Below are 15,186 nucleotides of genomic sequence, written 5' to 3' on the forward strand. Positions count from 1 at the left end.
ACATGAGTTGGGCTGACTCACTCCAAACAAAGACCAGTAACCTTAAAACTACTGCCAAACTGATCTATGGAGTTAGTGTCAGAGTTTTCAGTCTTAACTGTTTAGTAGATTACTAGTTGATTGAAGAAAATGAACTGGACTTTGAAGACGGTTTGTCACTGCGGTGGATTAACATTGCGAGGAGACGCTTTTCTACCTTCATCCAGCTGAGCGTCATGAAGAGATCTATGGGTGTGTCACAGCTGGCTGTATTTCTCTTCTTCATTCTACTTGTACAGGTATTCTGTTTGTGTGTGTATCGACTGTCAGAGCTTTTATCTTACATTCATGACTGTTATGGATCTAGACATTGATTCTTTGTACCGGTGAGGTTGATTTGGCCTATTCGTCCAGGTTCCTTTGGCTGTCTGAGACATAAAACAATCAACTGAATGATTCAGTCATAATGAAGCATAGAAAAGCCTAGGTTAAGACTCATTTATTTCTTATAAACAACTCTTTTATTTACTTCTTCAAACAGTACACATTGCACTTTAAACACACTCAATAACTACGAGCTGTCAATTTGAATATTTAGTTCCTCTGAAAAAAGAAAAGCTTACGAGTTTGACAACATGAAGTTTATAATGACAGGATTTTCATGTTGTGGTAAACTCCTGAATGAATGGTGACTGTAGCTGTGTGTGACTGATGAATGAAGAACTCTGAACTCATAAGCTGCTCATTAGAGGACTGCACGTCTCTTGGCTAAAGTTTGTGTTGTCCCCCTCTCGGCCCTTCTTATAGAGATCTGAGAGCCCATGCGCCCTAATTAATGTACAGCAGCTCTTACGTGTTAATGTGGAAACCTCCCAACAATGGACAGGCGCCAGGTTTGTGTCCAGGGCCCTTCAGTCAGGTCCACTTTAGTGCACAAAGACAACGGGACAATCTTATTCTGTAGCAAGAACCGCCTTCAGCTGTTAAGAGGATTTCAGTGCTCATGTCAACACTTCAGACATCCATGAACACAAACATAAACATACCGTAGTGCGACATGCACTTAGATCAGACCTGTTGTCTTGGTGACAGAGAGCAGTAATTAGTCTCAGACGTCACGCCCATGGACCGTTGGCTGAACGTCTGATGCACAAAGTGAATTGCAGTTTCAGCATGCAACTTTTGGTCGTATGCAGCTGCAAATATGGGCGGGTACAGGATATCAGGAAATAAGCGCAGGAATCGAGGTGGGTACACGACCTGACGTCTTCACGTGATGCAAATTCACCAAACTTGAACTTTGGAACGCAGCGGCATGCGCAAGTTTGCAGCAGAAGCCTTCATTTCCGGTCTGTCGCATTTAGATGTGTATGAATGGAAGTCAATGGAGCAAAAAGAAAGGTGTACTCGTAATATGGCACACTAACCCAACACTTCAATGTGTAAGCTTTTTGTCAATTATCAAAGTAATGACTTTAAAGTTTGTTTCGATTCTTTTTCGACAGGTTTCTATCATTCTTGGCAATTCCCACTCTAAAGGTAAATCTATTTAGCTAAATATATTTGTGATCGTATTGAGTAATTGTTTTGCTGACAGGGGTTTTCAACCATTATGATGGCAAGGATCCCCAAATATGTTTAATCTTTTGTGAGGGACCCCTTTTCTAAAATATATATCAATCTATATTTATTTCTGTGTAAAGAAACATTTAAACATTGGTCGGATTAATGGTCAATAAAATATTGAAAGACAACAGATTGTTTCAAAAAGTCAGCAACAACTTCACTTGAGTTGCAAAAAGAAACTACAGTGAGAAAAAACTCACTAGAAAGATTCAAATATAAACAATTCTGAAAACAATCCATAGCAAAAAACAGAGGAACATTGTTGACTTTTATCATGTTTTTGCTTAATCTTTTTTCCAAGAAAATTTCTGGGGGCACCCTTCTGGAGCCCTTCCAGGGGTCCCCGGACCCCAGTTTGAAAACCCCTGCTCTAAGTTACAATATTTTATTTTGTATTAGCTCAACACACATTGACAGCAAAGGTTTACATTAGTTTGAGGGGACTCTCGTGGACCAGACACTTCAAATCAAAATCTGCTACTGTTCACTTATGAAAGGTGACTGTTGCTCTATACAGCAGGAAATACTCTCACAATAAAGGATGTAGAAGGTAAAGTCGTACCGTTGGAGCCGTACGTGGCCTCGCCGAAATAACCATCCAGTTGAGAAAACAGAGCTCTTTCACACTGAATCAACAAATATTTTTAAAGTTATTTATTATAAAGTTATAATTTATAATATATTTACAAAAAACCAGCGCATGGCTTCAGGACAGGTGACGTAATGTGATGGTGGGCAGAGGGTGCGTCATCTGCCCTCTCGAGCTCAACAGCGCCACACATATTTTCAATGTAAATCTGTGGTGAGAAATGGAAGTGCACAACAGACGAGAGTCTGGCCCGTTCGATCTTGTTACGTCAGTGGTTCCCAAATTGGGGGACGGGACGCCAATAATGTAAAAAAGATTTTATAATATTTAGTTTCTACTACTCCTCACTGTTGTGAGCTTGCTTTAAAAAAAAACAATGCACTTTTACTTCCTCTGCATGTACAAATGAAATCATATTATATTGAAATCAAACAACAATTAAATAAATAAGAGTTTGCAGGTAAAGGACTGAGGGTTTCTTCATGCGGGTGTAAGTAAGGCGGTTGGGATCCGGGGGGCTCGAAAACATAAAAAGAGAGTCCCGACAAAAAACTTTGTGTTGACTTTCAGACCGTTTGATGTGGTTGCTCAAAATTATAAGATATTCTGTTACGACCTGTTTAGGTTCGATCGCAATAAATGGAGATCCACTTTTATTGCATAAAGGAAACACAAATAAATACATTTGTATAAATAAAAAAAGAGTCAATGGCAAAATAGTAATCAAATCCACTACTTTAATAAATACCAAACTAAATAACCTTTACAAATAAACAAAAGAAACAAAAGACAATTGATTAACCTAACTTCAAACCATCAGAACTAAAGTAAAGACAAAGTAACACAACATCAAAGACTCAAACAAACATCTTAGATAGGAACTAAGAAGACATAACAGAATTATAATTCAGAAGTCAAACTTTAACGAAACACAACCAAACTTGGGGTAAACCCAACGATAACCCAAATGGCCCTAAATGGACCATGAAGAGTGTTTAAGGCAGCCCTAAAAACAAAACCTGTAACGGAACAGTCCAATCAGGAACTCCATTCAATTTGGGTCACACCAATAAAACTAATATAGCAGCATGTAAAGAATTACTTTGTGATTGTTTTATAAAATAACTAAATCCCTGTGTGCTTATGTAAGTTTGTTGTCCTCTTCTTAGTTTTTTTTATTCACACATCCAAAATATTCAAACACAATAATACTACACATGTGTGTATTCTGTATATGATTGCGGAGGTTGCCAATCAACATTAGAGCGCCACCTTCAGTCTGAGCTCAGCAAGGACACTAATAATAATAATAATACATTTATTTTGTTAAGCGTGATTAAAAGTTGCTTAGCAGTAGAAATCACATCAGGTAAAACACCACAATTTGTAAAAAATACTTTGTAAAACAACACAACAACAACAACAAATAATCAAAACAAGAAAAAGAAATCCTAAAATAAAATGTTTTAAGAAGAGATTTAAAAATCGCAAGAGAAGTAAACCTAGAGGCGTGGCCAGAGTTTCTGTGACCCTGTAAGATTTGTGCTCTGGGCCTCGAAAAGGTTCTGCTAGATCTACACACACACACAGTTGTTGGTTGTTGTGTGTTTGGCTGCAGTGATGCTGTTTGATGAGGCGTGGGGTCGCAGTCTGTGCAGTGCCATGCAGCGGCTGGTGGAGGTGGATCAGGAGTATCCTGGAGGTGTGGAGCACATCTACAGTCCCGGGTGTGTTCCTCTGCTGCGCTGCTCAGGCTGCTGTAATGATGACAAAGTGGCGTGTTACCCCAGCAGAACACACAACACCACCATTCAGGCAAGAACAACATCACATCTCTCTGTGAACATCACTGGAATTCACTCATTTCTATCATGTTTGCATTAATGAATTTGATCTGTTTGACTTGCTTTAAAATACAATTCTGTCAACAAGCACATGTTTCATTTAGCTGTACAGCACATGAGGTTTGCACACGACTCTGTTGATTTAGATATATTGAATAAATACAGACAGTTAAGATGTTGTTTGTGTTCAGCTGTTGAGAATAACTCCGGCAGACAGAATCAGAGAATATGTGCTTCTGTCCTTTCAGGAGCATCACACCTGTGAATGCAGGTACTGTATGACATCACTGACATTTCACAGCTCAATACTTTTCTTCTGCTTTATTCAATTCTTTTACCTTAACTTGCTTTCGGACGTTTAGGCCCAGACGACACCCCTGGAGAACTCAGCCGTGAGTGTTCTTTCATTCATTCATTCATTCATTCATTCACTTCAGTTTGTTTTCTCCTGTAAGGTTGCAGCGAGCTCACACAGACACAACAAGAATCACACTTGGCATAGAAAATATAAATACATACTGTACGTAGAAGATTTGTTACTAATATTTGCCGGTCCAGACCAGCGAGCTAAAACCAGGCACAATTTAAAAACGTAATGTCTTGGGGAATACAAGAATATTCTGAGCTGTTTTTCAGGGGCACAATACCGTGGACTAGATGGCAGCAATTCAAAAGCACAATATATGAGATGTCTTTTATCATTCAAAAGATCTTTAGCTTTATTTAACACTCTATCTGTGTAGATACTTTCTATACTCGGTACCAAAATCTACTTGCCAAAGTCACCTCCTTCCCTAGAGATTTCTTCTGTGCCTCAGAAGCATTGCCATAGCAGCATATTAAACCAAATGTCATAATACTCAATAAAAGCTAAAGTGAAAAAAATCTATAACATTTGAGGGTGGACATTGAACAGGCGTCATTTCTTTTGGAAATACATTCCTTGTGGAACTATTTTACCTGAGAGCTCAGTTCACCCATCCCATCTTACCCCATTGTCCTACTGTACCAAAGTTTTTATAGTTTGTAACAAGTTGTATTGGCTCCCTGTTCATAATGTATGATGGAATGCACTTTATTCTCGAAAGATGGATAAGCATTTATTTTATTTTTGAAATATTCAATGGAAGATTTGATTCTTCACACCAATTTAAAAAGAAGTCCAAAACAGACCAATGCTCTCATCTTCCTCTGCTTCATGAAGACTATATAAAGTAGTATCATCTGCATATTTAATATCTATTTTTGAAAGAACAAGAATTTGTGTATAAAATTAAGAGTAAAGGAGAAAACACACATCCTTAGGGAGATCCAGTCGAGGTGATCATTTTATCAGAAACAGGTCCTCTTAACTTAACCCGCTGGGTTCTGAAACTAAGAATATCAGTATTGATTCATTCATTTCTGAGGCACAAATCAAATAACTGCTGTTTCTTTTTTATCAGAACAATGAGAGGAGAGGAGAGGGGTCAACGCAGAAGAAGAAGAAGAAGAAGAAGAAGAAGAAGAGGTGGAACAGGACACTGATGATATGTGTGTCAGTAACTCTCTGCTGCTCTCTAGTGTAGAAATACATTTATCAGGAAGAATCAAATGCATGACAGCTTGTTTATTTGTCTTTGATTCTTATATTCCACAATGAATAAAAAGTGAGACATTTTATGGATTCATGGATCTTTTCCTCAGATGATAATGAATATTTGAAGCGACAGTAAAACAATCCGATTGTGAAGGTAAAATCCCTCAGCTCTCTGTGATAATAATATATAAACCTGTAAAGAAACAGACATGCTGTGAACGCTGAGGTTATTTACTCATTTCAAAACATTGATTTCTTTGATGTTCTGCTGCATTTAATGGAAGTGAATGAGAGATTTAATGTATGTTCCACACAGATCATCATGTAGTTCACTGTCAGAAATTAATAAAGTTGTCATAGTCACAGTACTGAACATTTTTCTGATTTCAAAAACTTTGTAGTTATAAGTTTGTTATTTATGATGCTGTGCTTCATCTCAGAGCCATTCACTTTCGTTTAAGATGGATAATTATTTTGGATTGTCAGGGGCAATAAAATAAAAACCCTGAAGGTCATTAATAACTCAAGGATGTTTTGAATAAACTTTACATTTGAGTTTTTTACTAAAATGCAAGCAATTTATCTATATCTTGCTGCTTTTATAAAATGTTGTCAGAAATATTCTTTTGGTTGTGTTGAAGAGGGAGTGATGGGTGATGGAAGTGTTCTCCAGATCGGCAAATAGGAAAAGAGAATTAAGTCAGGAAATATCAAAACAAAATAAATACAGAAATAAGAAAGAGCTTTATTAATAGATAAAAAATAAGAAATTAAGACATTTTTCTTATCATCACATTTGAAAATATTATTGGTAATGTAGAAAAAGAGTTGACTGACAGAAAATAACCTAAAATGTCTGTTTTTAATAAAAGTACAACTTGTAAACAGGCAGTTACTTCTATGCCTTACAGTGATTTTGTCTTTAATGGTTAAATGTTTTCATAAATCAGATAAAGACACTACAGTGACCCGACATTTGCCTTTAAAGGTGAAATTAAGGACACTTGTAGGCCTACATAACTCGAGCAGCTCTCTGGCGCCTCCCTGCGGCCGAACACGATGTCCTCACGTCTCGCTGCAGTCACGTTTTATAGCTTAGTGTTTGAAGCGATAACCAATAGCAGCTTTGATCTTAAGAAGAAGGCCCGCCTCTTAAATGCATGCGGCCTTGCGCAGACCGATCGATAAAATACATCACAGTACCGCGAGAGCCAATCAAAAGCTGTGTGCGCGCAATCTGCGCATCGCTCTCGCGCTCTCTGCGTACGAGCTGCGCAACGATTCATGACGCCAACAACATGCGGAGGCGCGTTCTGCTCTTCTGGTCCCTCCCCCACGACATGGATTGGCTTGTGGTTCCATATATGCTGCGTGATTGGACAGTTGACAAATCTATCCCTTTTAGCCACAACCCTGAACAGTGACATAAGAGAACAGTGTTGATATAACAAGCGCAATGTACATTTAACAGCATAGTTATTACATTTTAGATAAACATTAATAACGTAAAGACTTTACAAAGGCTTCAAGAATTAATAAACGAAGCACTCGGCTCACGACATGACGGTTGGCCAAAGGCGGGCTCGCGGAAGACGGGTGTGGAATGAATCCTGTTGTGGTCTCGTGTACCGAACCGTGTGACGAGCTGCGCTTCTCTGAGCGACGTGACGCACTGACAACAAGGTAAAAGCGATGCGATAATCATGTGTTTAGTGTGTTTTCTAAGCGCTGAAGTCACAGCGCGAGCAGCAGTACACTAACACATTACTGTGGGTTCAAGTGTTTGTGTGTTTCTCAGGGTGGCCATGTTCACACTTGACTTCTGTTTTGAAGCTGTTTGCGTCTCGTTTACGTTACAATCCTATGAAAGTCCTGAGCGCTTTTTTGGGATAAAAAAAGTTTTCTGAAGAAACTAACGCCCTACGTCATGCGCCTTTTTCACGGCTAACCAATGACAGAGGAGATTCGGCCGATTGCAGAACCATACGTCATGTAGAGCGCTTGCTGCGTTATGAACTGTAATATCTGCCTACATTCTGTATGCATTGTATACTTTGCATATTAAAATGTTTATTTAATTGAGACTATCATATCTGGAGCGCAATGTTCCGCTTCGCATCATAGAAACAACACAATGGTGAAAATGCAACTTGATGAAAATAAACAACTTTGCCAAGTGTGACTTTTTGTTTGTTTTATTATTACAGATTCGTCATTTCGGATCCGCTCGAATATATAAGTGCTCACACCATGAGAAATAAGTGTGTAAATGTCATTTGTGATGTAGCTCTTTGCGATCACTCACAGTGTCCATGAGGGGGCGCTCCTTTGACTGAACAAGGGATTCAAATAATACTCCATTGATTCGAATCAAGTATAAGCAGCTCTTAAGGAGTACTTAACTAGGGATTTTTAAGGTCCTACTTTGGTTTCTGGAGTGTCCAACAACAAGTTTATGTACATAAGGTGTAAGACAACACTAGGTGTAAAAACACTATTATGTCGTAATAATAGGTAGTTATTCCTAACCTTCTCTCAGATGATTCGTTCCCTGATTCATATGAATAATCCCCTCCTAGTCTTGTTTGATGTGATTGGTCAGATGGTCTAGTCTGATGTGATTGGTCAGATGGTCTAGTCTGCTGTGATTAGTCAGATGGTCTAGTCTGATGGGACTGGTCAGATGGTCTAGTCTGCTGTGATTGGTCAGATGGTCTAGTCTGCTGTGATTGGTAAAATGGTCTAGTCTGATGTGATTGGTCAGATGGTCTAGTCTGCTGTGATTGGTCAGATGGTCTAGTCTGATGTGATTGGTCAGATGGTCTAGTCTGCTGTGATTGGTCAGATGGTCTAGTCTGATGTGATTGGTCAGATGGTCTAGTCTGATGTGATTGGTAAGATGGTCTAGTCTGCTGTGATTGGTCAGATGGTCTAGTCTGATGTGATTGGTCAGATGGTCTAGTCTGATGTGATTGGTCAGATGGTCTAGTCTGATGTGATTGGTCAGATGGTCTAGTCTGCTGTGATTGATAAGATGGTCTAGTCTGCTGTGATTGGTCAGATGGTCTAGTCTGATGTGATTGGTAAGATGGTCTAGTCTGATGTGATTGGTCAGATGGTCTAGTCTGATGTGATTGGTCAGATGGTCTAGTCTGATGTGATTGGTCAGATGGTCTAGTCTGCTGTGATTGGGCAGATGGTCTAGTCTGCTGTGATTGGTCAGATGGTCTAGTCTGATGTGATTGGTCAGATGGTCTAGTCTGATGTGATTGGTAAAATGGTCTAGTCTGATGTGATTGGTCTCCCGTGAATGAGGCTCACGAGCTACAGTGTTTGTAGGAGGAGAGTGAAGTTTTGGAGGGCAGTCCTAGCAAAACGTAGGCGGGACTATATGTAGTGACGTAAATCTGTGCCTTATCTAGTGACGACTCATTTGAGTGATTCTGAGTCGACTCCCTTTATTCCAAGACAATAACTTTGTTATTCATTCAGTTTAGGATTTCCTACTTGGCAGAATGCTTACTTTCAAACACGCCTACATTACACAGTACACATGGCATGAAATGTCATTTTCATGATCTCATGTTATGTAATGTAAATACAGTGGTTTTTAACTCTTGTCATTGTGCGCTGCTGAGAACCACACATCACAGAGTGAACTCACGGAGTCTTGTAGGATCAAGATGACGTTGTGCTTTTTTGGGTGGGTCAGTGGTAATATGTTCCGTGATCCACTTCTTTCATGATGTCATGAGTGTTTGTGTGTCAGGCAGGTGAGGGGGACGATGATGAGCAGGAAATTACAGGATGAAGGACTCACGAGGACAATGAGCAAGTTTAAAGACAGACGGATGGACGGATCGGAGTCTGAGAGGGACTCGGGCTTCTCAGGTTCGGACTCTCTCCCTCTTTCGTGTTCATGTTGTGTCTCATGAAACGGAGCGATGTGAGTCAGAGTCTGACCCGTGTGTTTGTGTTCTGAAAGACGCCGGCTCTGAGCATCTGAGTGCAGTTGATCATACGGACACAGACGACACCTCGAGATCTGTGGGGTCCGCAGGGGCCGGTTCTAGATCACAGCCAGGTGCTGTGGTGGGGGGCGGAGCTCCGTCACCTGTGATCATCATGATGAAACAGGTAAACCACCTCAAAGGGACTCCTCTTGTTTTTTTGCGCCTTTTATGTTCCCTCAGGTTTCTCACTAAGGTTCTCTTGATTTTACAACGAAGTTCTCAGTATACATGAAAATAATGACGTCTATAAGGCTCTCATTTGAACAATACTTATTAATTAACCGTTAGAGACTAACAGTTCTGTTTAGTGTGTTGACAACATGTTTATATTCTCTCCTACTTGTAAGTCGCTTTGCATAAAAGTGTCTGTCAAATGAAGAAATACATTTTATAAATTTCACTTCTGAAGTATCTCATTGAAACATTTTGACAACTGTTAATGATGTTTTATTAACTAAGTTCGAGAGGAGCAGGAGCAGATAATCAACTTGGCTGGTCGGCTATCAGCAATCACTGCAATCAGTTCAAAAGAGAGAGAGAGAGAGAGTCTCTATAAATAGTCAAGACTTCTTACCTTCAATCTCTCTTCAGTCTCAAGCATCCCACCACCACCCCGGCTCCTCACCTGGAGCCCCTCGTCTCCAGCAGGACACAAAAAGGGGGGGCGAGTGTTCCGGGTTCAGGCTAATGCTGGATTCGGAGCCCTCACCCCGGACAGGGGGGAGTGCTCTGAGCTCGGAAGAATGAACGAGCTCAGAGCCCTCTCCCCGACAGCACGCCAAATACGCATACCCTCAAAACTACTCTATTATCTGCATAGGCGAACTCGTGAATGAACTTCAGAGTCATGAATAATGTTTTAGTCTTGAAATAATGTCAGATTTTGTCTCGTTTTGAGTCGTGAGGGTCTAGAGGTGTGATGTCTGATGTTCTTTTGATCATTTGACACAAAATATCTTCACTGCTTGTTTGTTTGTTAAATAAATGACAAGTTAAGATTAGGACACTAGAGAACGTGTGAACATCTCGTCTGTTTTCTGTCAGTGTTGAGGATGCTTCTGCTTGTGTTTGACAGACACATGTCTCATCACTTGACCTGTGAATCAACTGTACATGTGTTCATCACACAGTAAAAGAGAGTTTTAGCACACGCTCTCTCCAATGTTGTGTTGTGTTGAATCAAAGCGCAGATGATGCCATCCACACGCCAACACACATCACTCATGATTCTAGAGATCTATTTGTCCGCTGTTTACTGTGACTGCACATTTATTTCGAATTTTTTTGTTATACATTTATAGATTTGGCAGGCATACTGTTTTTTTATAATGCATATGCGCACTGCCTGTATGTACATGGTTTCATTTTCCACCGCAGGGCTGATACATTATATATAACGCGTCATACGCTTACCTGGTCACACAAGGGACTGAGCTATAACGCCTCTGTGCGCACTCATTAGCACTATTCGCAGTAATACTACATTAGAAATTCGAAAGACGACCGTCTGTGACCTGATTTCGAACAATATCTGGTCCAAACGACAATTTGTTTCAGTAGTTGGCTGCAGCAAACCAAACCGTCCGGTGAACACCCTCGAGCCACCATTGGTCCATGGCCATTACGTAATAGGTGGGTGTGTTATGTAGCGCCACCCAGTCTGTGGGAAAAAATGCCTCATTTTATTTAGCTGAGGTGAGGTCAGATAAGGTCTACATCAAAAAAAAAAAAACTATGACATTTGAGCAGCATGAACTCTTTTGAATGTCACGTTGCAGAGATGGTACAGATGTAACCACACCTCTACAATCACTCTCGGCACGTGCACAGAGACTATTTGCATATGTCATGTAAACCCCGCCTCCAGAAACAAAGGGGTGTTGGATTGTTCGAATAAACTATACCGTCTCTCAATGTTTACGAACTTCGTTTTACACCAAAACACAGAACGAAAGCGCAATTCGCCTGGACTACACCAAGCGCTTTAGACAAGTGTCCCGAACATTTCCAGCCGTGAACAGTTTGTAATCGTGCCGCGTTGAACCACGCTCATATGGAAACATAACTATGAACGTTTCAGACTGCTTAGAACGCTTCGGCACGATGGTGGAAAAGTGCTCTTAGATGAGCAAATTACTATTAGCTGATCCGATCCATGAACTAAAATCCCTCAAATGATCGGAAGCGTGTGTTTTGTTATCTATTGCACCACAGTCATTGACACAAATCCAGAAGCTAGAGTTTTGTGATAGGATTACAGTGAAGCGTATGTTACAGATGAAATAATCTTTGAACTTGTTTCTGTGCAGTCTGGAGATAATCCTGCTTCTGTAAAACCCTGGAGTTTCAGTCCAGCTGTCGAAGTGGTTCAGCATCCTCAAGTCGTCTTTCTCCAACCAATGGTCCCCCAAACAACCGCTGCGGTGTCGAATGGAGCTCCTTCAAAGCATCGTCGACATAGAAAGTACCTCCCCATCCTCAAATCCTACCCCAAAATTGCCCCTCACCCTGGAGACAGTCCACAGACGGGGGGCAGCAGCAGCTCTGCTTCCTCTGTACAGAGTTCATCTTCCTCTCGGTTGGATTGCAGTAAAAAAGACGCTCAGCACTGCTCGCAGCCCAGCGCGTCCTCCATTGCCCCGACTCACACAACTTTACCCAACTCTCCATCTGCCCTTCCCACTAGTTCAGATGCTAACAGCGTGAGACCCAAATCCACAGACGGCCGTCCTGACTCGTCCCAGCACACGCTGGCGGCCAAATCACGGGACGTTTGCTCCAGCGCCATGGACGACAAGTCAAAGCGATTCTGCAACACCTACAATATTCTCAGTAAGTCGGGACTGTTGGACATCACGCTGCGCACCAAAGACTTAATTCGGCAGAATCGCCGGACGCAGAGGGAGCTGGAGCGGCTGCGCGAGCACACAAACCTATACATGGAAGCTCTGCAGACGGGAGACTCAAAGATCTGGAGCAAACTTCACATGAACGTGCAGGAGGAGAACACAACCTCATGAGGACACACACATGAGCGTGCAGGAGGAGAACACAACCTCATGAGGACACACACATGAGCGTGCAGGAGGAGAACACAACCTCATGAGGACACACACATGAGCGTGCAGGAGGAGAACACAACCTCATGAGGACACACACATGAGCGTGCAGGAGGAGAACACAACCTCATGAGGACACACACATGAGCGTGCAGGAGGAGAACACAACCTCATGAGGACACACACATGAGCGTGCAGGAGGAGAACACAACCTCATGAGGACACACACATGAGCGTGCAGGAGGAGAACACAACCTCATGAGGACACACACATGAGCGTGCAGGAGGAGAACACAACCTCATGAGGACACACACATGAACCGCTGAGAACACAATGAACCCTTGGCAGATTTTGACGTTTTCATCTGAATCTATTGTAGCTTCTGTCAGAATATCTATACAAGAAACTCTACACACATGTGTATTCTTTAGTTTTCTCTGCAGTGCCGTTTTGTATGACTAGAGTTGAACATCATCCATTAAAGACAAACAGAAGAAATGTCTGTTAATATCGCTTCATAAAATGATTTTTATATCTGCTGCATACTCAGAAAAGTATCACATGTGCATCAGTCCTTTCGTCTTTATTTGTTGCCTTTGGAGATATCTTCTTATGGCCGAAATGTTAAACAGTATCACATGTGTTCTTAACAGAGCAGGCCATCCCAGAATGCACTGCATTAAGTTCAGTCATCAACCAATTCAAAAAGGACTATTAATATCTGTGTTTATTGGAGGCCTGTTGGTAGAAGAGCTGATGCATATGTAGGGTTCCAGACTGATGGGTGTGTGTGTGTGTGTGTGCTCACAGGCTTCAGGAAAAGAGCTCTGGTGTGTTGGGCTAAAAGGTGTTGCGCGTGTTTTTAAAGCACGTGATGCCGTAGCGTTACATCACCAGTGAATTCACCTTTGAGGTCATAATGGTTATTATTGATGAAAATGAAGAACTCATGTATGAAAAACATCCATTGCTCACAAAACAACTAAACACAGATTCTTATCATAACACAAATGACAATCACATCACATTGGATGCATTAATGCAACAGCTGTTTTCAGTGATGATTCCATTAATTCCATGAACTATTTAAATAATGTTTATTTTGTTATGGGGGATTGTGAGCTGTATCAATGAGTTGATCAATGATAAATATGATTCTATAATGAGTTCATCCGTGTGTGTCTGTGGCAGCTGTTACTTCAGAAATGTTTTTATGAGTCGTCTACATGAAGCCGGATCACATCATTCATTCACACGCCTGGTTCATTTGACATCCGTGTTTCCTTGTATTATTTCACCAGAATGTGGTGTGAACTGATCCAGCCTTCTGTCACGTGAAGATTTTTTACCTGAGGTTTAAATTTTGTTTCAGATTCTGCATTTGACGTGTTCACTGTACAAAAGCTATTTTGTTGTTCCGTCATGCTTTATTGTTATTAACAATGTTAATATAGAAATGAAAGCAGTAATGAGAGATCTCTCAGACTGCAGGTGTTTTGCTTTGAGAAGAAACTGCAGACGTGTCTCTGTTGTCTCTTTTATTCTGTCTGAATCTTTTATTATTATCAGTCTAATGTCTGAACTATGGAAGAAACCATAGAAATTGTTTTGCTAAAGCATTAGAAACTTTCTGGTGCCTTATTGTGTTTTTTGACTGTAGTATTTCACATGAAGCAGTGATTTACTGCAGCAAATAGGTTCTCTAAGTTCAGGTTTGTCGTGGAGTTGATCTTTTAAATAACATGATGCTGTAGTTACTATAATGACAAATTCTGTCAAAACCACTTCTGTGTCTTTATTTTGTGACCTTTTAAAGGCCGTCTGACGCAGTTCTTATTCTGTATTTCAAAACAATCTGTGATTTTATGGTTTTATTTTGCTCTGTTTCCATCTTATCTTTTGTACATGAAATAATAATACACTGTTTTGTCTGTGAACATTGTTGACAGAACCTTTACCCTCAGTAATCCTAAACACTGTTAGATATGTTACAGACAGATACAGGTGTGTAGAGCCAGAGATGATTTTGAGGTTTGATCCCAGACATTGCACATACTGAGAAACACATGTATAGTGTGTAGTATAATGCAATGTAAGTCACTTTAGATAAAAGCGTCTCCCAAATGCATAAATGTAATTGAAATGATTGTGTTCTATCATGTATGAAGCAACATATGACATATGACAGCTCCTTCAGTTCATCTCAACACACGAGAGCAGATATCAGATCTACACAACCAAAGCTTCAACTGAACATTCACTATCATGTTAATAATGAGATTCGGGTTTGTATTATTTCATTTTGTTTACGTTTCCTACACTGTCAGATGTTTTCATGTCATAAAGTCATTTAAAATCTTAATTGTGTTCAGCTCAAATCTTCTGACTATCTCAATGAAATCAAAAAGATTAATAAAAACATCATAATCATCCAGTCATTTGTGTTATAAATGAAAAGGTGATTATGATTTACTGTAGAGGAGCATTAAGAACTAT

The 15,186-nt window shown here is 40.4% G+C and overlaps 2 protein-coding genes across 3 annotated transcripts; both read left to right on the forward strand.

Annotated features, from left to right (window-relative positions):
* Positions 1–1,312: 1,312 nt before the first annotated feature.
* pgfa (placental growth factor a) lies at positions 1,313–5,870 on the forward strand. Of its 2 annotated transcripts, XM_056765146.1 has the most exons (6): positions 1,313–1,380; positions 1,485–1,518; positions 3,813–4,009; positions 4,230–4,309; positions 4,401–4,430; positions 5,484–5,870. In XM_056765146.1, the coding sequence occupies exons 1-6, from the start codon at positions 1,354–1,356 to the stop codon at positions 5,563–5,565; spliced, it is 450 nt and encodes a 149-aa protein (XP_056621124.1). In that variant the 5' UTR covers positions 1,313–1,353; the 3' UTR covers positions 5,566–5,870. The 2 variants fall into 2 exon arrangements, with proteins under 2 accessions (XP_056621124.1, XP_056621123.1); XM_056765145.1 differs by having other exon boundaries at positions 1,360–1,518.
* Positions 5,871–6,614: 744 nt separating this feature from the next.
* cipcb (CLOCK-interacting pacemaker b) lies at positions 6,615–15,052 on the forward strand. Its single transcript, XM_056764063.1, has 4 exons — positions 6,615–7,300; positions 9,387–9,508; positions 9,603–9,754; positions 11,940–15,052. Exons 1-4 carry the CDS (start codon positions 7,221–7,223, stop codon positions 12,648–12,650), a joined length of 1,065 nt encoding a protein of 354 aa, XP_056620041.1. The 5' UTR covers positions 6,615–7,220; the 3' UTR covers positions 12,651–15,052.
* Positions 15,053–15,186: the final 134 nt, after the last annotated feature.

Source organism: Triplophysa dalaica, chromosome 13 (genome assembly GCF_015846415.1).
Source record: "Triplophysa dalaica isolate WHDGS20190420 chromosome 13, ASM1584641v1, whole genome shotgun sequence".
Taxonomy (NCBI): Eukaryota; Metazoa; Chordata; class Actinopteri; order Cypriniformes; family Nemacheilidae; genus Triplophysa; species Triplophysa dalaica.

Bases quoted from the DNA above. Each gene is read 5' to 3' on its own strand.
- pgfa (XM_056765145.1), top strand. From the start codon at position 1,449: ATGACTTTAAAGTTTGTTTCGATTCTTTTTCGACAGGTTTCTATCATT. The intron at 4,310-4,400 runs GTACTGTATGAC...TCGGACGTTTAG, and splicing joins CATCACACCTGTGAATGCAG to GCCCAGACGACACCCCTGGA. The intron at 4,431-5,483 runs GTGAGTGTTCTT...CTTTTTTATCAG, and splicing joins CACCCCTGGAGAACTCAGCC to AACAATGAGAGGAGAGGAGA.
- cipcb (XM_056764063.1), top strand. From the start codon at position 7,221: ATGAATCCTGTTGTGGTCTCGTGTACCGAACCGTGTGACGAGCTGCGC. The intron at 7,301-9,386 runs GTAAAAGCGATG...TTTGTGTGTCAG, and splicing joins CGTGACGCACTGACAACAAG to GCAGGTGAGGGGGACGATGA. The intron at 9,509-9,602 runs GTTCGGACTCTC...GTGTTCTGAAAG, and splicing joins GAGGGACTCGGGCTTCTCAG to ACGCCGGCTCTGAGCATCTG.